The 21,962-nt window shown below is 40.3% G+C and overlaps 1 protein-coding gene across 2 annotated transcripts in view; it reads right to left on the bottom strand.

The window, feature by feature from the left end:
* BAIAP2L2 (BAR/IMD domain containing adaptor protein 2 like 2) overlaps positions 1–21,676 on the bottom strand; it is a 29,612-nt gene extending 7,936 nt beyond the window's left edge. For both annotated transcript variants that reach the window (XM_063308467.1, XM_063308466.1), the window contains exons 1-10: positions 21,479–21,676; positions 17,612–17,687; positions 16,620–16,706; positions 11,336–11,397; positions 10,220–10,291; positions 9,715–9,831; positions 8,262–8,408; positions 3,740–3,880; positions 1,050–1,188; positions 7–244 (exon numbers count right to left, since the gene is read on the bottom strand). In XM_063308467.1, coding sequence (XP_063164537.1) covers positions 7–244; positions 1,050–1,188; positions 3,740–3,880; positions 8,262–8,408; positions 9,715–9,831; positions 10,220–10,291; positions 11,336–11,397; positions 16,620–16,706; positions 17,612–17,687; positions 21,479–21,517 — 1,118 coding nt within the window. In that variant the 5' untranslated portion in view covers positions 21,518–21,676. The remainder of the gene's footprint in view (positions 1–6; positions 245–1,049; positions 1,189–3,739; positions 3,881–8,261; positions 8,409–9,714; positions 9,832–10,219; positions 10,292–11,335; positions 11,398–16,619; positions 16,707–17,611; positions 17,688–21,478) is intronic.
* Between the last annotated feature and the right edge of the window lie 286 nt (positions 21,677–21,962).

Consider the following 21,962-nt stretch of genomic DNA (forward strand, 5'->3'; position numbering starts at 1 on the left):
ACTTACATTGATGTACCTTCCAACTTGCCATACAGCCAACCATTCTGCGCTTCTGGTATCAGCACAGTGACCACGTCTCCAGCACTGAATTGCAAAAGAGTCTGGTTTGAACCTGCGACGTGAGGCACAAGTGCTTGCGCTCTGAGCAGAGTGCTGCTGTTTCCCTCTTTACTACCGGCATCTGCCCTTCGTGCTGCTTGCTCTCCAAAGGAGCTGGAGCGAGAAAGGCCAGGGGAGGCTGAGCCTGTAACACACAGCGAGAGACCAAACCTCTTCGTCAGGTTATTCTGCTGCTGCAGGATCCCACTGCTGCTACCAAAGAGAGCCATACTGATTGAGTCATACAGTGTGTCACCTGGGGCAAAACTGTTTTGGGTCCGCTTTCCTTTCTCTCTCTGTAAGTACAATTCATTTGTCATAATTGCTTTATATATATTCATTTTTTATATAATCTCAGATTGCTTTATTTGATCCTCACAATAATGCTGCAAGGTAATTTTTTTTTTTTTAAATGTATCCCGCCTTTATTATTTTTGTAAATAACTCAAGGCGGGGAACATGCCTAGCACTCCTTCCTCCTCCTCTTTTCCCCACAACAACAGCCCTGTGAGGTGAGTTGGGCTGAGAGGGAGCGATTGGCCCAAAGTCACCCAGCCATTTTTCATGCCTAAGGCAGGACTGGAACTCACAGCCTCCTGGAACCCTAACCAGGGACCACCTGGCTACATGATACATGGTCTAATTTCTACTTGTACATTTAAAAATCTCTAATAAGAAGGCTAATATGGGATAGTGAGGAAATGTTCTGTCTACCTTACCCGCCAGCTTCTTCCTGTAAGAGAACACATAAATTGTGACACACTGACCCAAGACATGTGTCTTGATTCCCTGAGGGGCTGAAGATGGCTTTTCCGGGGTTCAGCCCAAATTCTAGCACTGCCCAGAATAAACATACATGTTCGTGTTTCACCTTATGACAGGCATCTCTAGCAAATGCGTCTTAGCAGAGATTCTTAATCTGTCCTTACATTATTCTTTTACCATCTTACCAGCTGAAGAAGTTCTTGGCATCACTTTCCTTTTTGTTTCTGGCTGAGAGGATGGCACCATCTGGAGTCTCTCCTGGGTGAAGAGGCTGGAGTTCTGTCCTGCCATAACTGAACCAAAATCACTTGGAAGCCTCTGGAGCTATACCAAAAGAAGGAGAGCAGAAGTGAGTCCTTCTAGAAAAGGGTTCGAGAAGACCATATCCATTGAGATATTCTTACACACAGAATTGCCATATCTTCTGTTGGTCTGGGCTGGGAGGTTACTTTTGTATTGGTGCTGGGAAAATAAATTCCCTACATTTTTTCTAACAATTCTACAATCTTAGACAAATGACAAGATAGAAAATCAAGATGCACAGTCATATATAGTAAGGAAGGTTAGAAGGTAGACCAATCAGTAAACAGGATGTGAACATTACTGTTTCTCTCCTACCTCTCCTAGGACATGGCTAAATTTATTTTATTTTTATTTATTTTTCAAATTTCTACCACCACCCATCTCTCCCGAAAAGGGGACTCTGGGTGGTTTACAATAAAATCACAATTAAAACATAAATTACAATATAAATAGATCTATAAAAATGAAATAGATATAAAATATAAAATCCAAGCAGAGCAGATCTTGTTTGTTGGGGAGAGATCTATGATACTAGCCACCCCCAAGATGATCTGGTGCCCCTCCCACCCCAAGCGAGGTGGCAGAACCAGGTTTTTAGGTTCTTCCAGAAGTCCAGGAGCGAGTGGGCCTGTCTCAGCTCCGGGGGCAGAATATTCCAGACTACAAAATGATTTCGCTCACCCCTTTATTGCTTTAGAAACAGTTGCTACTTGGTTGTCTAAATGTTGTCTAAGTAAAATGAGCTTACACAATAGTACACTTACCATTTAATAATAAACAGGGCTATGTGTGCAAAAGGGTAACCCATTTGTGTGTCTAAAAGCTACATTTATAAATTATATGTATTAGGGAGAGAACAAAGACCTGTTCTGAAGCCCAGAAGCAACAACAGCATTTCTGTGTATGCATTATATATCTCTCTCCCCCCGACCCCATCCCAATGAAAGAAACTGTAAATGAACATAAAATGTGTATGTGATCAGAGCCATATGCATATAACACTTGCCTAATTTACTTCTTTATATTTCTGTCTCCTGTCAGTTGAGTTCCTGTGCAATAATCTGGGTGGTTAAAAAAATACTGAAAGCAGGAGAAGCCCCATTTCTCACCTCCCTCCCAAAAAAAAGAATAAAAAATTTGTTTGCTTTGTATCTAATCTCCTACAAAAATAATTTAGGCTTAGTAGATTTCAGTTTTTCAGACGCTGTGGAGTTATCATGCACTCCTACAGTATTATTTTTAACCACTGGCCATATTGGTTGAAGCTGAAAAAAAGCAGTAATCTAACAAAAGCTGGAAGGCTACAGAGCCTACATACTAGACGTAGATACTTCATGGGAGCATAAATGAACTTCTAAAGCATGTTTCCTCCTTGCTGGATGCAATCTGCACAAGAGATTCATCCATAGCCCCTTCCTCTGAGCAACCTGGTGAACCTTAAGGCTCACTTCCCTTGACAGCTGACATCCTGCTCCTCTTGAATCAACCGTCAATCAATTTATACCTTCAGGAGGAAAGGAGCACAAATTCTGCATACCCACCATAACTTCATATCCTTTCCCCGAACAATCTTTTCTATTTTCTATATCTAAAACTTTCTAAGCATTTAGATTAGCCCAGTGATCATTTGGCCTGATATCTTCTTCAACTTTCCACCAACTTTTTTAAACTGCCAATTAAACTGCACATAAGATCCTGAAGGCTTTGAGGGCGATATCCTACTTTTTAAGTCTCTGGCCAGTGCATATCTCCAGATGCAAAAGAGCTGTAAGATTCAGTTAATCCTCAAAGATTCTGGTTCCTTGGCACTTCTTTCAACCACCTCTCTCTTCCACCATATGTGAATATGCAGACTTCCAGTATCCGAAGGCACCTGATTTCTGACTGGGCTCACCATCTCCTCCTCCACTTCATAATTCACACTTCTCTCAGTCCCAGCCAAGCCCAGGGTTAAGCCTTGAAGGGGTGTTGTAGTCATATGAAAGCTGTCATGCAACTTTTACAGGCAGTGATGAAAAGCCACCAGGAAAGCAGAAGCAACAAAGCAATCTGCCCAACAGCACTCACAAAATATATGCGCACAAATACATAGAGGCAAATTCACAGACTGCAGGAGCAATGAGTGCTTGAAGCTCTTTTTGCCTTTCCTTAAGCTTTGGTTTGTCTTTTTGTTGTTCATCATTTCACAGAAAGTTGGGAGAACATAAACTTGACCAGCATCATCTCTGAGGTAGGGAGAATGAGCACTGGTTGTCTGATTCTCCAATAGTTGCTCTGTCCTCTTTTGGCTAAATTGAGCTGAGTATGAATTGGATGAAGGTGCTGTCTATGAACTGCAGACTTGCTGGCATATGGACAAAAACAGGTCCAGGTGCCTCTGATCTGCAGTAGGGGAAGAGAATTGGAGCAAAAGTAGCTGCACAAAAAGCAGGTGCATATACAGAGCTTTGGGAATTAGCCAAATTATTGTGGTATGGTGTTATCTCCAGTCCTTGCTAATTCTACCCCAAAGGTCATTCATTTGAAGCCTTCCCCCGCCCCAGAGCTCCTGTGTTGCTCCACTTTCTCTTACTTTTTCAAAGTGAGTAGGAGTGAGGTGGCCAGATGGGTGTCTCTGGCTGGGTGGGGTGTTAAACACATTCTGCACAGGATTGTGGGAGGCCTCCAGCTCCTCTTTCCACAGTGGTGTCTTGTTCAGGATGAGGGTCCGAGCCTTCAGAAGCAAATTAATTTATAACATGACACAGTTTGAAGAAAGGTAAAAGACAGGAGCCATAAGTCACACAGTTTTAGCTGGGCTAATAAAAGAGATTTCATGCTGAATATAACTAAAAAGCTGTGGAAGATTTAAGAGATTCAGAAATATGATTTTTTTTAAAAACAAAACAAAAAACAAACCCAGACTCAAGCCAAAAGAACACATTTAAAATCCAAGCCTGTTCCTTTAAAGCAGCATTTCTCAACCTTGGCAACCTTAAGGTGTGTGGACTTCAACGCCCAGAATTCCCCAGCCAGCTGGGGAATTGAAGTCCACATGTCTTAAAGTTGCCAAGGTTGAGAAATGCTGCTTCAAAGTGTGCAGAGGTTCCCCAGGGAGGAGAGGCATGATATTAAAAGGGGGCACACATTGATCGCATGGTTATGGTCGTCTTGATTTTTCTGATCCCCCTGCAAATGCCCTTCAAAGCATTGCAGTCTCGAGTGCCATAGGGGCAGAAAGGCAGGATATAAATGTTCTCAACTATAAAACTAAATGATATCATTCAATATGAAATATTAGCTTTTTGATTTGTAGGCATTTTTATTTTTATTTGGCAAAACCAGGGTTTTCTCTTATTTTCCTTCTAATTCATTTTTTGTTGTTTATTCATTCAGTCACTTCCGACTCTTCGTGACTTCATGGACCAGCCCACGCCAGAGCTTCCTGTCGGTCGTCAACACCCCCAGCTCCCCCAGGGACAAGTCCGTCACCTCTAGAATATCATCCATCCACCTTGCCCTTGGTCGGCCCCTCTTCCTTTTGCCCTCCACTCTTCCTAGCATCAGCATCTTCTCCAAGGTGTCCTGTCTTCTCATTGTGTGGCCAAAGTATTTCAGTTTTGCCTTGAATATCATTCCCTCAAGTGAGCAGTCTGGCTTTATTTCCTGGAGGATGGACTGGTTGGATCTTCTTGCAGTCCAAGGCACTCTCAGAATTTTCCTCCAACACCACAGTTCAAAAGCATCTATCTTCCTTCTCTCAGCCTTCCTTACGGTCCAGCTCTCACAGCCATATGTTACTACGGGGAACACCATTGCTTTAACTATGCGGACCTTTGTTGTCAGTGTGATGTCTCTGCTCTTAACTATTTTATCGAGATTTGTCATTGCTCTTCTCCCAAGGATTAAGTGTCTTCTGATTTCCTGACTGCAGTCAGCATCTGCAGTAATCTTCGAACCTAGAAATACAAAGTCTTTCACTGCTTCTACATTTTCTCCCTCTATTTGCCAGTTATCAATCAAGCTGGTTGCCATAATCTTGGTTTTTTTGAGGTTTAGTTGCAAGCCAGCTTTTGCACTTTCTTCTTTCACCTTCATCATAAGGCTCCTCAGTTCCTTTTCGCTTTCAGCCATCAAAGTGGTATCATCTGCATATCTGAGATTGTTAATGTTTCTTCCAGCAATTTTAACTCCAGCCTTGGATTCCTCAAGCCCAGCATGTCGCATGATGTGTTCTGCATACAAGTTGAATAGGTAGGGTGAGAGTATACCGCCCTGCCGTACTCCTTTCCCAATCTTAAACCAGTCTGTTGTTTCGTGGTCTGTTCTTACTGTTGCTACTTGGTCGTTATACAGATTCTTCAGGAGGCAGACAAGATGACTTGGTATCCCCATACCGCTAAGAACTTGCCACAATTTGTTATGGTCCACACAGTCAAAGGCTTTAGAATAGTCAATAAAACAGAAATAGATGTTTTTCTGAAACTCCCTGGCTTTTTCCATTATCCAGCAGATATTGGCAATTTGGTCCCTAGTTCCTCTGCCTTTTCTAAACCCAGCTTGTACATCTGGCAATTCTCGCTCCATGAATTGCTGAAGTCTACCTTGCAGGACCTTGAGCATTACCTTACTGGCATGTGAAATGAGTGCCACTGTTCGATAGTTTGAACATTCTTTAGTGTTTCCCTTTTTTGGTATGGGGATGTAAGTTGATTTTTTCCAATCTGATGACCATTCCTGTGTTTTCCAAATTTGCTGGCATATGGCATGCATTACCTTGACAGCATCATCTCGCAAGATTTTGAACAGTTCAGCTGGGATGCCGTCGTCTCCTGCTGCCTTGTTATTAGCAATGCTTCTTAAGGCCCATTCAACCTCACTCTTCAGGATGTCTGGCTCTAGCTCACTGACCACACCGTCAAAGCTATCCCCGATATTGTTATCCTTCCTATACAGATCTTCTGTATATTCTTGCCACCTTTTCTTGATCTCTTCTTCTTCTGTTAGGTCCTTGCCATCTTTGTTTTTGATCATACCCATTTTGGCCTGGAATTTACCTCCAATGTTTCTAATTTTCTGGAAGAGGTCTCTTGTCCTTCCTATTCTATTGTCTTCTTCCACTTCCGTGCATTGCTTGTTTAAAAATAATTCCTTATCTCTTCTGGCTAACCTCTGGAATTTTGCATTTAATTGGGTATATCTCCCCCTATCACTGTTGCCTTTTGCTTTCCTTCTTTCTTGGGCTACTTCTAGTGTCTCAGCAGACAGCCACTTTGCCTTCTTGGTTTTCTCTTTCTTTGGGATGTATTTTGTTGCCGCCTCCTGGACAATGTTGCGAACTTCTGTCCAGAGTCCTTCCGGGACCCTATCTACTAAGTCCAGTCCCTTAAATCGATTCTTCACCTCCACTGCATATTCCTTAGGGATATTAGTGAGCTCATATCTAGCTGATCTGTGGATCTTCCCTAATCTCTTTAGTCTGATCCTAAATTGTGCAAGAAGAAGTTCATGATCAGAACTACAGTCAGCTCCAGGTCTTGTTTTTACCGACTGTATAGATGACCGCCACCTTTGGCTGCAAAGGATGTAGTCAATCTGATTTCGGTGTTGTCCATCTGGGGAAGTCCATGTATAAAGCCGTCTCTTAGGTTGTTGGAAGAGAGTGTTTGTTATGCAGAGTGAGTTGTCTTGGCAAAATTCTATCAGCCTATGTCCTGCTTCATTTTGTTCTCCCAGGCCATGCTTACCTGTAATTCCAGGTGTCATTTGACTGCCTACCTTAGCATTCCAGTCTCCCGTGATGAAAATAACATCTCTTTTAGGTGTTTTGTCCAGGAGGTGCTGCAGATCCTCATAGAACTGCTCTACTTCAGCTTCTTCAGCATCTGTGGTTGGGGCGTATATTTGGATCACTGTGATGTTAGATGGCTTGCGCTGAATTCGAATTGAGATCATTCTATCATTTTTTGGATTGTATCCAAGCTCTGCTTTAGCCACTTTACTATTAATTATGAAGGCTACTCCATTTCTTCTGCGGTCGTCTTGTCCACAGTAGTAGATCTGGTGGTCATTTGATGTGAAGTGGCCCATTCCAGTCCATTTCAGTTCACTGATGCCCAAAATGTCTATCTTTAATCTTGACAGCTCACCAATAACCACATCCAATTTGCCCTGGCTCATAGATCTTACATTCCAGGTTCCAATGGTGTGCTGATCCTTAGAACATCGGATTCGCTGTTCACCACCAGCACCGTTGGCCGCTAGCCGTCCTTTCGGCTTTGAGCTAGCTGCGTCATCACGTCTGGGGCTAGTTGAACTCATCCTCTGTTCCTCCCCAGTAGCATTTTGACCATCTTCCGACCTGGGGGTCTCATCTTCCGATGGTATACCGACGTATCTCTGGTTGTACTGATCCATTTAGTTTTCACGGCAAGAATACTGGGGTGGGTTGCCATTACCTTCCCCAGGGATCGCATTTAGTCTGACCTCTCTGTCATGACCTTCCCGTCTTGGGTGGCCCTTCACAGTTTAGGTCATGGCATCATTGAGGTGCTCAAGCTCCAGCACCACGACAAGGTAACGATCCTTTGCTGAAGTCTAATTCATTTATCAGGATTCAAACATAAACCTTGAAGAAAGACAGGTCAAAACTCAAAATACTGGTGAGGGACAAGCACATGCAATCACAAAGAGGGGTTGGGACCTTTTTTGGAATTAAAAAAAAAACACCTTTTCTGCATTATTTGGCTATTGGGTTCTCCTCCAGTTTCTGAACCTTAAACCATTTCCCCCTCCCCTGATCTGCTCCAAAGAGAACTAGAAGGTCAGCATCATTTAAATACATGGGCTTGGGGTTCTGTCCTGTTAAGACCTCATCATCTCTCCATTCATGGTATAAACATGCCATGCTTGTGTTTAACTTGTGGAAGTTGTCAGAGAAAAGCAAACAGCGTACACTAAACCCCCTCCTCCCTCTCTCTTCCCATCAGAAAGTACCATATCCAAGACCCTTTAAAGTAAAGCAAGAGGGTCATCACATCAAAACCAAGCTATGCCAATGCACAGATGTGACTCTATCTCTTCCCCACGTTACACCTGCCTCCCCTACTCCTCACTTTGGTGTAGAACTGGAGAAAGGTATTGGAGAGTAACTGGTGCTTCTCAGCCAGGAAGCGATAGCGGCGCTTCTCCTCCAGTTCAGCAGCCTGTTGGCTCTCACTGATGAAAACTTGCATCTCAGTGTGCAAGCGCATCATGTTCTCCTGTAGTCAAGGAAAGAGAGCAGGTGGGGAGAAAGGATCCCTGTCAACCAGGTTCTTCATTTCCAGATCCCAGGGGCTTGGTGAGTTTTTACAGTTGGCTGGGCCTACTTCGAGTCAGTCTTGACTCCTGGTGACTGCCTAGACAAGTCCCTGCAATTTTCTTGGCAAGATTTCAGAAGTGGTTCGCCATTGCCTGCTTCCCAGGGTGGAGAGAGAGTGACTGGCCCAGGGTCACCAAGCTGACTTCATGTCTAAGGCAGGACTAGAACTCACAGTCTCCTGGTTTCTAGCCTGATGCCTTAACCACTACACCAAACAGGCTCTCAAATTCAATTTTCAGCCTACATTAATGAGCTTTGAAAAATACCTTGCAACCGCTGGAAAAAAGTATCACACAAATGAAGAAGCAGCTCATTTTATGGCTTTGCTGCATAGCTAAGTTGGGATGAACTTGCCATACATGCATGCCAGCCTTTTGAAGTAGTCCAGACAAGAAGCACCAACCATGAGTACTAACACTACCTTTGTTGTAAGGTTACAGTAGCAGAATCTTACAAGTCTGAAAGTGCTTCCCCCCTCCCCTGCCTTTACATTCCAGAGAACTAGGGAGGGTCCCTTCTGAGATGCTTTCTCTATCCCTATTCCAACTTTGGACTCAGATTTCTCTTATCAGACCATTATCTAGGCTGCAGTCTTCTTCCGGTCTCTCAAGGTTATTCTCACAGTCCATTACATTGCCTGATGTTTTGCCTCATAGGAAACAGCCTGCAGGAGTAGGGCACAGTGGCATCCATGGTGGGGGTGTCCAAAGTCAAGATGGTGACTATGAGTAACATACGTACAAAAGTGATAATACAGTTGCAGCTGCCATCTTGACCTTTTGGACCCCTCCTGGTAGGAATGTGGATCCCCCTGGAAGGAATTATGGATCCCCCTGGTAGGAATTATGTATGAACCATCTTTGTGGGAAATTGGAGACAGATATAGATACATATTAATTACATTTGATCCTACTGTTTCTCCAAAAAGCTCAGGGCAACTAACAAGATCCTTTTTTTTTTAAAGAAAAGAACCTTCAGGAAACAAATTCAGCTACAAAATTTGGAGTCACTAAAGTTCCCTATAAGGATACATCCATCAGGGACACTTTATGGATGTAGGGATTTAAACCAAAGTCTCTCCATTGTAATCCAATGTATTCTGGGATGACTTCACTGGTTTTTGTAAGCATAAAGTTTGCCATAGCTGGACCCTCAGCACTGGTCTTCCTCAGCTTCTCACCAGACCCAGCCAGCCTGCTTCCTACCTTCATCTCCCAGGCATTCTTATCTTGACTCCTCTCCATCCTCTGCAGATCCATCATGCATTTATCTATGCTAGCTACTCTGCGCCGGTATTCCTTCTCGTATCGTTGGCGACTATCCTACAAGTGAACATGTTTAAAATAAACAAATAAATAAAATCTTTACTCTGGACTCAGGAAAAAAAGAAGAATACCCCAGATCCCCACACACAGTCATTAATTATGTGCACAAGTAGAATAAATATGGTGGTAGCTATAAAGGCTATAGGTGTGGCTGGTTAGATTTTCTGGTCATCTAACATCAAGCACCAGCCATTACGTGAGCAGATGAGTAGGCCGTTTGCGGTTCATGAACAATAACTTGTTTGCTCGGCCCAGCCATAGGTATATATAGCAGCTTGTAAAAGACAAGAATAATTCAAGGGACACAGCATTTGCAGTGGTGGCCAAGTAGAGAAAAAGGAGAGGAAGATAAGAAGAAACAGGCCAGGATCAGTCTGACTCTTACATTAATGAACTGTACATCCAGCTTGGTGTTTTTTTCCATGTGCTGCAACAAATCTACATGGAAGGTCTCTGCCTGTTCAAAAAAAGAAGGTATTGTCAGAAATCATGTCTTATTTATCTAGTGATTGCTGCAGAATGAGGAAGAGAGGAAAATAGTTGCAAAGTATGTAGGGAAGATAGCAAGCGACAGTTACAGTTAAAACAGACAGAGAAAACGCAGAGTGATTTTGATGGAAATAATTTTAAAATGTCATAGAAGTGGGTGAAAAGGATTAAACAAGAAGCCTCCAGCAAAGGGAATGGGATTAAGAATAGCAATGATGAAATGATTTGGGATGAAACTGAAGTGAGGGAGCACTCATTGGTTCATCACTGAGTGATGAGCAAGACAAGGATGTGTGCATTCTCCTTGGTTATTGAATGCATTTATGGAGAAATGAATAAGGAATACTCCTAGGGATGTTAGAGCTATATTGGATAGAAATGCAAATATGAGTGTACTTTTCTATTCAGGCAATGCCGTGTGTTGTTGGCTGAGAATCTCTACATATACCATGTTGTGACCTCTCTCTAAGCTCTGTGCAAATTAAAAAGCATAAATGTATTTAGTTAGGAATGTAAAGCATTTATTTTCCACTCTTCATCATGAAAGGCTGCTAGAGTGATTTATAAAATAATAAAAAGAAGATAAGGCTCAACCTTTCACTCCCAATATTATTTCCTCTTTTTTTTAAAAAAAAAATCTTTATTAATAAATTGTCGACCTTTGGCCATTAGTCATGCTACATGGAGATTATGTGAGCTGAAATGCAATATATCTGGAAGGAACGAGGTTGGAAGAAGCTGCTGTATGTATATACAGGATGGAGATATATAACCAAGCTGTGATACAGATACCTTGTACAACTTTACACATATGCCTCTGCAGGCTTCCCACTCTCCCATGCCTTCCTATAAGTAAAATTTGAGTAGCAAGCAACCAAAAGAAAAATAAATCCTTTTTCTGATATTGTTTAGGACATCAGAAAAATATGTTACAAGGGTCACTACCATAACTGCCAGAACACAGTTCTCCCCTGCAACTTCCTGTTATTAGAGATATATCCAAGGTACTTACAACCACTTCTGAGTTGCGGTTCAGATGCATCTGGGTGTCAGACATCTGTATCAAAATTTCACCTTCAAGGAGGAAAAGACAAATCATATTTAATTATTTTTCTTCTGGGACTGGCTGGGAGTTCTAGGAGATGTAGTCCCTCCAAGCACATTCAGGGGATGCCAAGTTGTAGAAAGCTGATGCACAGAAAGTTGGCATACAACCAACCTGAAGGCTGCTTGCTAGAGATGCATAGGAGGTAGAACCTACTAAGGAGGGCATGAAGATTTAGATTTAGCATGGGCATAATTAACACATTAATTATTTTAAAGTATTATAAGACTCTTTGCTGATTTTGGAAGACAGATGCTGATTTAAACAAGTCTTTTCCCACACACACAGTAGATATTAATGGCTACTCCTCATGATGCTATAAGCTATCTTCCAATGAAAAAATGGGATGCACTGGGGGCCCTTCTACATGGCATTGTTTCCATTTCCCAGTTCCTCCAAAGTCTTTTGAAGTTGGATATGCAATACCTTGCCAACCTCAAGTCACTGAGAGCAAGCTAGAACCAGCATGAGCCAATTTGTGCTCTTGCCAGCCAACCAACAGGATTGAGCAAAACTAAAGAGTCAGTGCCAAGGACAAGTCATAAAGTTAAAACAAAAAAGCCCTCAGTCCCACTCTACACAGAAAGGAAAAAATAAATGGTAATTTTCCCTTTCATCATGTTTCAGAACATGGTTACTATGAAAAACAAAATACTGGACTAGATAAGTCTTTGATCTGATCTAGCCAGACTCTTTATATGATAGAGTTGGAAGGATCTGTTTAGGCCAATAAATGTTAAATATGTTAAAGTAATGTTGAATTATATACCAAAGCTATTTAATAAGATATAAAAATATTAAACAAATAAATAAAAAGTAATTGTAAAAAACTGTACATTCAGCTTGTGATCAATTACAAGATCCAAGATCCTTTTCAAATTTAATATTATCGAGCCAGGTATCTCCCATTCTATGGAAGATACATTTGATTTTTTTCCCCCTAAATGAAAAATTTCACATTTCTGTTAAATTCAGACCAATTTCTACAATATTAGCTATCCCAATTTGTTTTATACTTTAAAATGGAAAGCCACGGTAAATGGCTGGTGGACTCCATCTGCCTTAATGATTTACAATTTAGGCAGACCTGATATACAATACTAGCACCAGGTGCTACAGATCAGCCTTCTTTGCAGGATAGAGTAAGACTGCAAATCCCAGAATCCTCAAGTGGAAATTAGAGGCTACAGTTCTAGCACATCTGGAAGGCATCAAATAGAGAAGCTGGAACTATTGAATGTGAAATAACAATGCTTGAAAATTCTACCTGATTTCTAATGGACACTGATCTGATCTGCATACCTGGAGTACAGACCAGAGGTAAATTACTATTTAGACTTCATATTTCTCCAAATTTCATAATGCAGTTCTCAGCTCAAAACACACATCCAAATGCATTTTTAAAACCCAGATTTTAAGAAAAATATTTTAAAATGAATGAAAACTAAGAAATAAAATACATTATGTGTATTTTGTCAAACAATTACATTTGTTTTTTTAAAAAAGAGAGGAACTTTAAAAATGTGCACACAAAAGGAGAAACAAGTCAGACTAGCTTTATAAATGAGCATGTTGTAACTGGCACCGAATGGGAAATAAACCGATCAATCTACAGGATCAGGATATACCAATTCACATACTAGCTCAGCTACACAGTCCTTGCATAGATTGAATCGTATCAGTTTGAAACACGTTGTGAGAGAGGATGGATCAATGGCTAGATATAAACTCACAAAAGAACTTTGCACTCTGAAAATCCCCAGTGGAATGATTAGCAAACATAGTATATTTAATAGAAGAGAATATACATAGCTCAGGGTTGAACTGTGGAGTCCTTGGTGCTCTCTGAGTTCAGTTGTTTGCTTGCAGACATTTCCTTACCCGAAATGGGGTAATTACCAAGCTCAGAGAGCGCTAAGGACTCCATAGTATATTTAGTCCACTATATTATACAATAATATATTTTTTTATAAATGATTGTCATATATCATCTCATGCAAAGTGTTATCTAATGCTGGAACAAAAGTCCAACTATGACTGTTTCACTGATTATGGGCAACAAGCAGATAAATACAATTGCTCATGTGCAAGTCCAAGAGTACCAAAGTATGATCTAGAAAACATCCCACCTGAATTTAGAGATCACCTCAAAAATACACACGGATGATCAAAGACCAGAAGAGTTGTGGGAAGACACATAATATGCAAAGGAAGTGAAAGATCATTTAAAAAGCAGGAAAGAAGGAAAAGATCCAAATGGATATCAGATGAGACTCTGGAATTTGCTCTTAAGCGCCAAGTAGCTAAAGCTAATGGAAGAAAGAATGAAGTAAAACAGCTAAATAGAAAATGTCAAAGGGCAGCTCAAAAAGATAAGGAAAAACATTATGATGAAATATGCAAAGACCTAGAGCTAGAAAATCAAAGAGGAAGAACATGATCAGCATTTCTCAGACTGAAAGAGCTGAAGAGAAAATTCAAGCCCCGAGTTGCTATCCTTAAAGATTCTATGGGCAAAACATTAAATGATGTGGGTAGTATTAAGAGAAGATGGAAGGTATATACAGAACCACTGTATAAAAAAGAATTAGTTGATGTTCAGGTATTTCAGGAGGTAGAATATGATCAAGAACCACCGGTACTGAAGGAAGAAGTTCAAGCTGCACTGAAGGCATTGGTGAAAAACAGAGCTCCAGGACCTGATGGGTTACTAATTGAGATATTTCAACAATCAGATGCAGCAATGGAAGCACTTACTCTTCTATGTCAAGAAGTTTGGAAGACAACAACCTGGCCAACTGACTGGAGGAGATCCGTATTCATACCCATTCAAAAGAAAGGAGATCAAACAGAATGTGGAAATTATAGAACAATTTCATTGATTTCACATGCTAGCAAAATTTTGCTGAAAATAATTCAACAACATCTGCAGCCTTATATCAATAGAGAATTATGAGAAGTACAGGCTGGATTTAGAAGAGGACACGGTACGAGGGATATCACTGCTAATTTCAGATGGATCTTGGCTGAATGTAAAGAATACCAGAAAGATGTTTACCTCTGTTTCATTGATTATGCAAAGGCATTTGACTGTGTGGACCGTAACAAGTTATGGCTAATATTACGAAGAATGGGAATTCCAGAGCACTTAATTGTACTCATGCAGAACCTGTACACGAATCAAGAGGCAGTCGTTAGAACAGAAAACGGTGACACCGAGTGGTTCAAAATTGGAAAAGGTGTGAGGCAAGGTTGTATACTTTCACCCTACTTATTCAATATGTACGCTGAAGAAATAATTCAAGAAGCAGGAATGTACGAAGAGGAATGGGGTATCAGAATTGGTGGAAGACTCATTAACAACCTGCAATGATATTAAATGATACAACTTTGCTTGCTGGAAATGAAGAAGACTTGAAGTACTTGCTGATGAAGGTCAAAGATTGTAGTCAGCAGTACAGACTACACCTGAATGTGAAGAAGACGAAGATTCTCTCAAATGGACCAATAAACAATGTCACAATAAATGGAGAAGAAATTGAAGTCGCCAACAATTTCATTCTACTCGGATCAACAATCAATGCCAAGGGAAATAGTAATCAAGAAATCAAGCGATGTATCGCACTGGGAAAATCTGCCATCAAAGACCTATCTAAAGTTTTCAGAAGTAAAGACGTCAGTTTAAAAACAAAGGTGCATCTGACTCAAGCCATGGTCTTCTCAATTGCCACATATGCCTGTGAAAGTTGGACATTAAAAAAGGAAGATAGAAGAAGAATTGATGCATTTGAATTGTGGTGTTGGCGAAGATTATTGAAAATACCATGGACTGCCAGAAGAACAAACAAATCAGTTTTAGAAGAAATACAACCAGAATGTTTCCTAGAGGCGAAGATAACTAGGCTTAGACTCGCATACTTTGGGCACATTGTCAGGAAAGACTGATTGCTTGAAAAGGACATCATGTTTGGTAAAGTCGAGAGTGGAAAAAAGGAAGACCTTCAATGTGATTGATACAATTACCGCAACAATGGATGCAAACATTGGAGCAGTCAGGCATATGGCACAAGACCGAACAGCATTTTGTTCTGTTATACATAGGGTCGCCATGAGTCGTAAACGACTTGATGGCAACTAACAACAACAACAACAACAACAACAGGTATCAACTATCCCATCCAATCTTGTGGCATTTACAAAGCATTCCCTCCACCTCCTCATCCAAATCATTTATGAAAATATTGAAAAGCAAGGATCCAGGATAGATTCTTGGGGCACACCACTTGATATCTCTCTTTAATAAAGAGCCACTGATGAGCACTCTGAGCCAGATACATATCCACTTTATTGTCATGCCATCCAGCTCACATTTAACAAGCTTGGTAATCTGTATATCACAAGGTACTTTATCCAATGCTTTAGTTAAGTCAAAATATATTATGCATACCCACAATTGATTAAAAAAGCTTCTTAATCAAAACATGAGATAAAATAAGTATAGCAAGATTTTTTTTCCTCAACAAATCCATACCAACCTCTAGTTACTGCATTTTTTCAAAATGCCTACACTTTGACTTATATATTAACCAGCATGACTAAAACTATTGTGCACCACTGCATATACTTGAAAGGAAGACAACCGTTAATTTAAGATTTCTTGAAAAAAGGAAAATTAGATTTTAAAAAATGATCAGCCTCCATTTTCATATCCTCAGTGAATCTAACACAACTTTCCAGTTTTAAAGGTAAATTGGGGGGGGGGGAGAGGAAGATCCACAAGTCTTTGCAGTATATTGAATTGAATTATCCATTCAGTTGTATCTGACCCTTGGTGATTCCATAAGCCAGCTCTCTCCATGTATATACAGTATATTTCATATATACAGTAATAGAAAAATTAGATTAATATTTGGTGCATCATACAGTTTTTCCCAACCTGATAATCTATCTTTAGACTGATTCCATGTGTGCTAGATTATCACTTCCGTAATTCTGACAGGTATGGTGGTGCTGCCTGGAAATTATGGGGGCTGCAACCTAGCACATCTAAACAGTAAAACATTGAAGAAGGCCAGCATGCAGCAATTTTAGAGGCATAAAAACACTTTTCTTGACCACTCTTGTGCCATCGTGGGGGAGTGGCAGGCATATAAAGCTGCCAAATAGAAGAGAGATTGAATAGAAGTCTTACCCAGAACTTGTGAAGTAGAACTCTGAAGAGCTTGTTCTCCAATCTTTTGAATCGCTGTAAAATATTGATCTGCGGCTTCAGATAAAGCTGCAGAATTTTTTTTAAAGAAAGAACATTAGAATGCATTTTTGGCTGGGAATTCCCTTTCTCTTTTTAAAATTCATTTTACTTAGAATTATTCTTTGATTAATATTAAAGCCTTTTTCAGAAATTCTCTCCTTGGGTTTTCCCCTGCCAAGGATTCAGGCCAGCCCCCAAACCACCTCTCTGCAAACCGTTTGAAGTTTGTCTTGGACAAAGAAAAGAGTCAGGACTCCTTGGAAACTCCTGTAGTTTCATGTTGTCCACAAGTACAGCATGCAAAGATGTGCAATTCTTATACGTGTTATGCCAGTGTTTCTCAACCGTGGCAACTTTAAGATGTCTGGACTTCAACTCCCAGAATTCTCCAGTCAGCCATGGGGAATCCTGGGAGCTGAAGTCTACACGTCTTAAAGTTCCCACGGTTGAGAAACACTGGCCTATGCCCTGTACTGATTATGGTGCATCTGATTATATAGATGCATTTGCCCGCACAGATATTCTTCTCTATCCATGAATAGTGAGAAAGATCACCTCCTCTCTCATGCATATATGAAATTCTACAGAACTAAGAACAAACTGATACAGCTGATGTTACGTTACGTTACGTTATGTTTTATGTTATGTTGCTATCTTAGAGCAGCCCAACTCCAAATCATCATGGTTGGCTTATATTTTAAGAGCAAGAAACAATAAAAAATAATGAAACAGATTGTACCAGTGCAGAAGAGAGAGCAATATATAGCATCAAAAAATAACCTATGGGCTATCAAGCCACCCTACTCCAAGCCCAGGAGGACAGCCAGGTTTTCAAGGACTTTTGGAACATCAGCAGGATGGATGTGCTACAGGGTCAGAAAGTATGCTGCAGACCGTAAGCAAGCAGGCAGACAGCTAGCATTGTCACTTACCATAAAAAGCCCGCAGATACTTGTTTCCCAGATACATCAGCTTCTCCAAAGCTGGATTAAACTGTTCCAGGATGCTCTGTTATCCATCCAGATGAAGAAAGAATAAAAACAAACATACATACAACATCTGGGACTCTTTAAAGAAAACACTGTTGATCGCTCAGGCATTATTGTTTTCTATATTCTGGACAACCTATCAAGTGGGCCCTCCATAAAGTTTAAAAGTATGTTGTTCTGCAAATACCTTGACCTCAGTTACAGGCCCAGATTTGGAATAAAATTGGTGCCAGCCAATCTAAGGTGGTGTTATGTTGGTACCCAATGTTAACAGTGAGCACAATGAGGGTAGATCCTATATCCTATGTCTATAACGCCCCCCCAACACTTAAGGTTAATCAAAGTCATCAATTATGTTTAGCTGGCTATCCCATGGCTAGTAGAATGTGGATCTTCAGATCCTTTTTTCCCTTGGGGATTGTTCATTGAGTTAATATGATCCCATTTCGGACCATCTTTCTCCAACTTTGCTGATCTTCCTTTTACCCATGAACACTTTTATGTCTTCAGTCCATCCTGGAGCAGGCTTCTCTTCAGCAGCCAGAATTGCCAAAATACAGTTTAGCTTGCCAATCACCATCTTCTACTCTGTTTTTCCAACTCCAACAACAGCTCTGTCTTCCTGTAAATACCTTAGCCAAATTCCTTTCTCGCTCCCCCATATGAGAGCTCTACATATGCAAAAACAAAACAAAACCTTGGAGCAGATAACACAAAGCTGTCGAAGACAAGTTGATCAACTTCCAAGTACAATTTGTGTGGCTAGGTGATCATGTGACAGGATGTCAGATAGTGTTCAGTTGCTCCATTCTGTCACACGTAAGAAATATTCTTATACCACAGCAGACCATATGTCATCTGGTCCATTAAACCCTCGTGAGACATACAATGTTCAGGTGTGTTGGGCAAATTGCTATCCCTACGCTCTGGAAAGGGTCACGTTGAGGAAGTAATCCCAGGGCATTCTGCATGTAAAGTATGTGCTCCAATCAACCACAGGCCTTTATATACTCTACATGTACTAAGTGTAGATTTTGGTATTTTTTAAGTCCACACAAAAGTATGGAGTGCTACAAAGTTACTTTTTCATCAGCATCATAATTGCAAATGGTCGCTAAACGAGGCAGTCGCTAAACAAGGACTACCTGTAAAAGCTAAATATTTCTCAAAAGCACTAATAAACAGCTGGACAAAATTCCAAAATGAACCACCTTATCAAGGATACAATGGGAGGCAGGGCCAGCTCTAGACATTTTGGTGCACTAGGCAAAGTCTTATTATGGCATTGCCTATGGTTTGGCTCATCTTCTGATTTTGTTAGGAATTTCAAAAGGGTACCCTCTTGTTTCTTTTTTTCTTCAAGTTTTTGATTTTCAGCCCCGACAATTTTTTTTTCTCGGACAGTTTCACCCTTACTGCTATTTACACAGTATAATTACATCAGCACCCATTGTTGTCATATGACAACAAGTCTGTGAAATTATATTTAATCCTTGAGCAGGCATGCTGGATCACAAAGTGTGCCATTACTGCTTTTCACTTTTTTATTGTTTTTTTTGGAAGTCTTTTCAATTTTGGCACCCCCTAAAATTTGGCACCCCTCAGCTGGTGCCTACTTGGCCTTAGCCTATTGCTGGCCATGATGGGTTAATTATGGTACCAAAACCTCAGTGGTGATGGCTGTTAAAGTCTGCTAACGATGGTTTCCCTAATACTAATAATTTTTAATAAATTTAATTATTTGAAAGTTAATTATTAAATTTCCCCTAATTTTTTTAAATGGAAAAAAATTGAATTTGCTGATAGGAAAACCTTCTGGAACAATGAAGCAGTGAGCTATTGTAGCTCAGTGATAGAAACAACTGGATCTAATTAAGTGTAATCTGAGGAATTATCATGTCTACCTAAACATCCTAGAAAATACCAATTCATATTTTCTGATATAAATTTGGGCCTTTTCATTCTTAATCAAAACTACACCTTCTCTTTCTCTGTATGTATTCATCAGTTCCATTCCACAACCTTAGATCACCTTCATTTAAATTAATCACAACCTTATCCTTTCTCTTAAGTTTCAAACACACAACATATTTTCATTTCATTTTATTTCATTTTGCACTTCAACATTTATTCCTCTTACACTCCAAGTTGAAATCTTCCATATGTTGTCGTCATTACCAGAAGGGCCCATAGATATTCACCTCTGCTGCCCAGCATGGCTTCTGTCAATTGAAGCTTGTACATAACACTTTTATACACTTTCTCTAGAAGGTGTAGCCTAGGTTATCAGCCTCAGTTATCCCTCTGCATATGCAGTATTCTCTTTTAACATACCAGTAATAGTACTGGTATGTTTGGGCAGAGTTAACCATGAGCCAGCATGTTGTACAAACATTGCCTCACTAAGTTTACTTAGATGTAAATCCCATTGCAAATCAATGAGCTTACTCTCAGGTAAGTGTGCAAAGGATTTCAACCTTTGCGTGTGCTGTTCAGCCAAGTATAGTTGGTTTCATCCAGCGGTTAGTTTTCACCGCATATTGAATTACCTTCTCATTTCTTCTAAGCTGAACATCTTGGCCTCTAATGTTTTTCAGCTTAGCTAGGCCAAATGTCACTGGGCATGAGGTTAAACCAGATGTCCTCCAAGGTCCCTTCCAACCTTTACATTCTATGATTCTATGAAATACGAAATCTTTGGGGAACCATTAAGAATGGAAAAAATGGAAGTCACATGCTCCCAGTTGGCAACAACCTGCTAATTTCTAAGTACTGTCCATTTCAAAACTTCTCCCTGACCTTTTGCAACCATTCCTCTTACTTCCAATCCTCTTCACGCTTGAAGGTCAAAACAGCCTTCCTCAACAGCCTTCTCTAGAGGGGTTGGGCTATACAACAGGCAGCATAAGCCAACCCGTCTTGATGGTGCCAAGTTAGAAAAGGTTGCTCTTGAGCTACTGGGACTCCAGCTAATTCCTCTAAAATAATCTTTCCCAACCCAAGGCCCTTCAGATATATTGACCTACATCTCTCACCACCCCCAGACAGTATGGGTATTAGCGCAAGTCACTTGATTCAGGAAAGCTGATCCTAGCACATCTTCACTGACACTAATAGAGGATTCTCTGCATTAATGTGAGGCCTGTGTTAAAATGAAGCAGGATGCCAAATTCTGCCTCTGCCACCTAAAAGACTGGAAAGATGGCTCATTATTTGTCTAGATGCATACACTGGGCAATGCCACGGTTTGTTAGCTTTCTTGGATAAACCACAATGAATGGAGTTCACATAATATTCTAAGCCAAAACAAACAAAATACAGACTGTCTTAGCATGATGTATGAACCTGCCCTTTAAGGACTCAATCCTGCAATGTCTGTACCACTATGAATAGCTGCATGATCTGAGAATATAGAACAAACTATCTGGGCACAAACACAATTACTGCATATAATGTAAATAAATCATTTCAGTTTTATTAAATTTGTCTCTAAAACAGACTGGGATTCAAAGAATTAAGATCCTCAGTTATTTTAAGTATCTCACAACCTAAAACAGAGATTATTAACCGTCTATTCAAGTTTTTAAAACTACTGTGTAGCACTCAAAAGCTATACTGTCAAGCAATCTTGATCACAGAGTTTAGTAATCAAACAGTTTTTCTCCATTAATCTTTTAACAACTACTTTCTACTTCCTTTTTACCTCCTGCAGAATCCATTATTAAGGAAAGTCTTCCTAAACCACATGTGTCTCTTGGCCAATCAACATAGGCTGTTACAATCCAGAGAACAAAGAAAACCAAGTCTCACCTTATAGATAGTGATTGTTGATCTGTAGGATTGCTCCATACCTCAAATACTTTAAGAGGACCCAAGAATCACTTCTCCAGGAATGGCAGTGTTTGAGAAGATACGCAGGAACTCCTACGAATCCAGCTCTACAATTGTAGCTGGAAGATACTTTTCTAGAAGTATAGGATGCAACAAAGATGCTGGCTCATGTTGAAAAAGAAGAACACACTGCCAGGGAGTTTAATAATTAATTCTCATGTTGTGCTATTGGAACTTGATCTTTAGGTGTAAACAGATACCAGGTAGGGCGGAATCCTGTGACACCCATGTGGGTCATATGATCTTCACTCTTAATTATGTATTGCCAATTTCCATATATGGTTCCTTGTGCAGCACAGTACCATGAAACTATCTTCTTGACTGAAATAATTATAATGGGGTTGAGCACCTTCTACAACTTATCTCTGGTTTGGCTCAAAGGGCTTTTTTCCACTTCTATCTA

Source organism: Candoia aspera, chromosome 7, assembly GCF_035149785.1.
Source record: "Candoia aspera isolate rCanAsp1 chromosome 7, rCanAsp1.hap2, whole genome shotgun sequence".
NCBI classification, from domain to species: Eukaryota; Metazoa; Chordata; class Lepidosauria; order Squamata; family Boidae; genus Candoia; species Candoia aspera.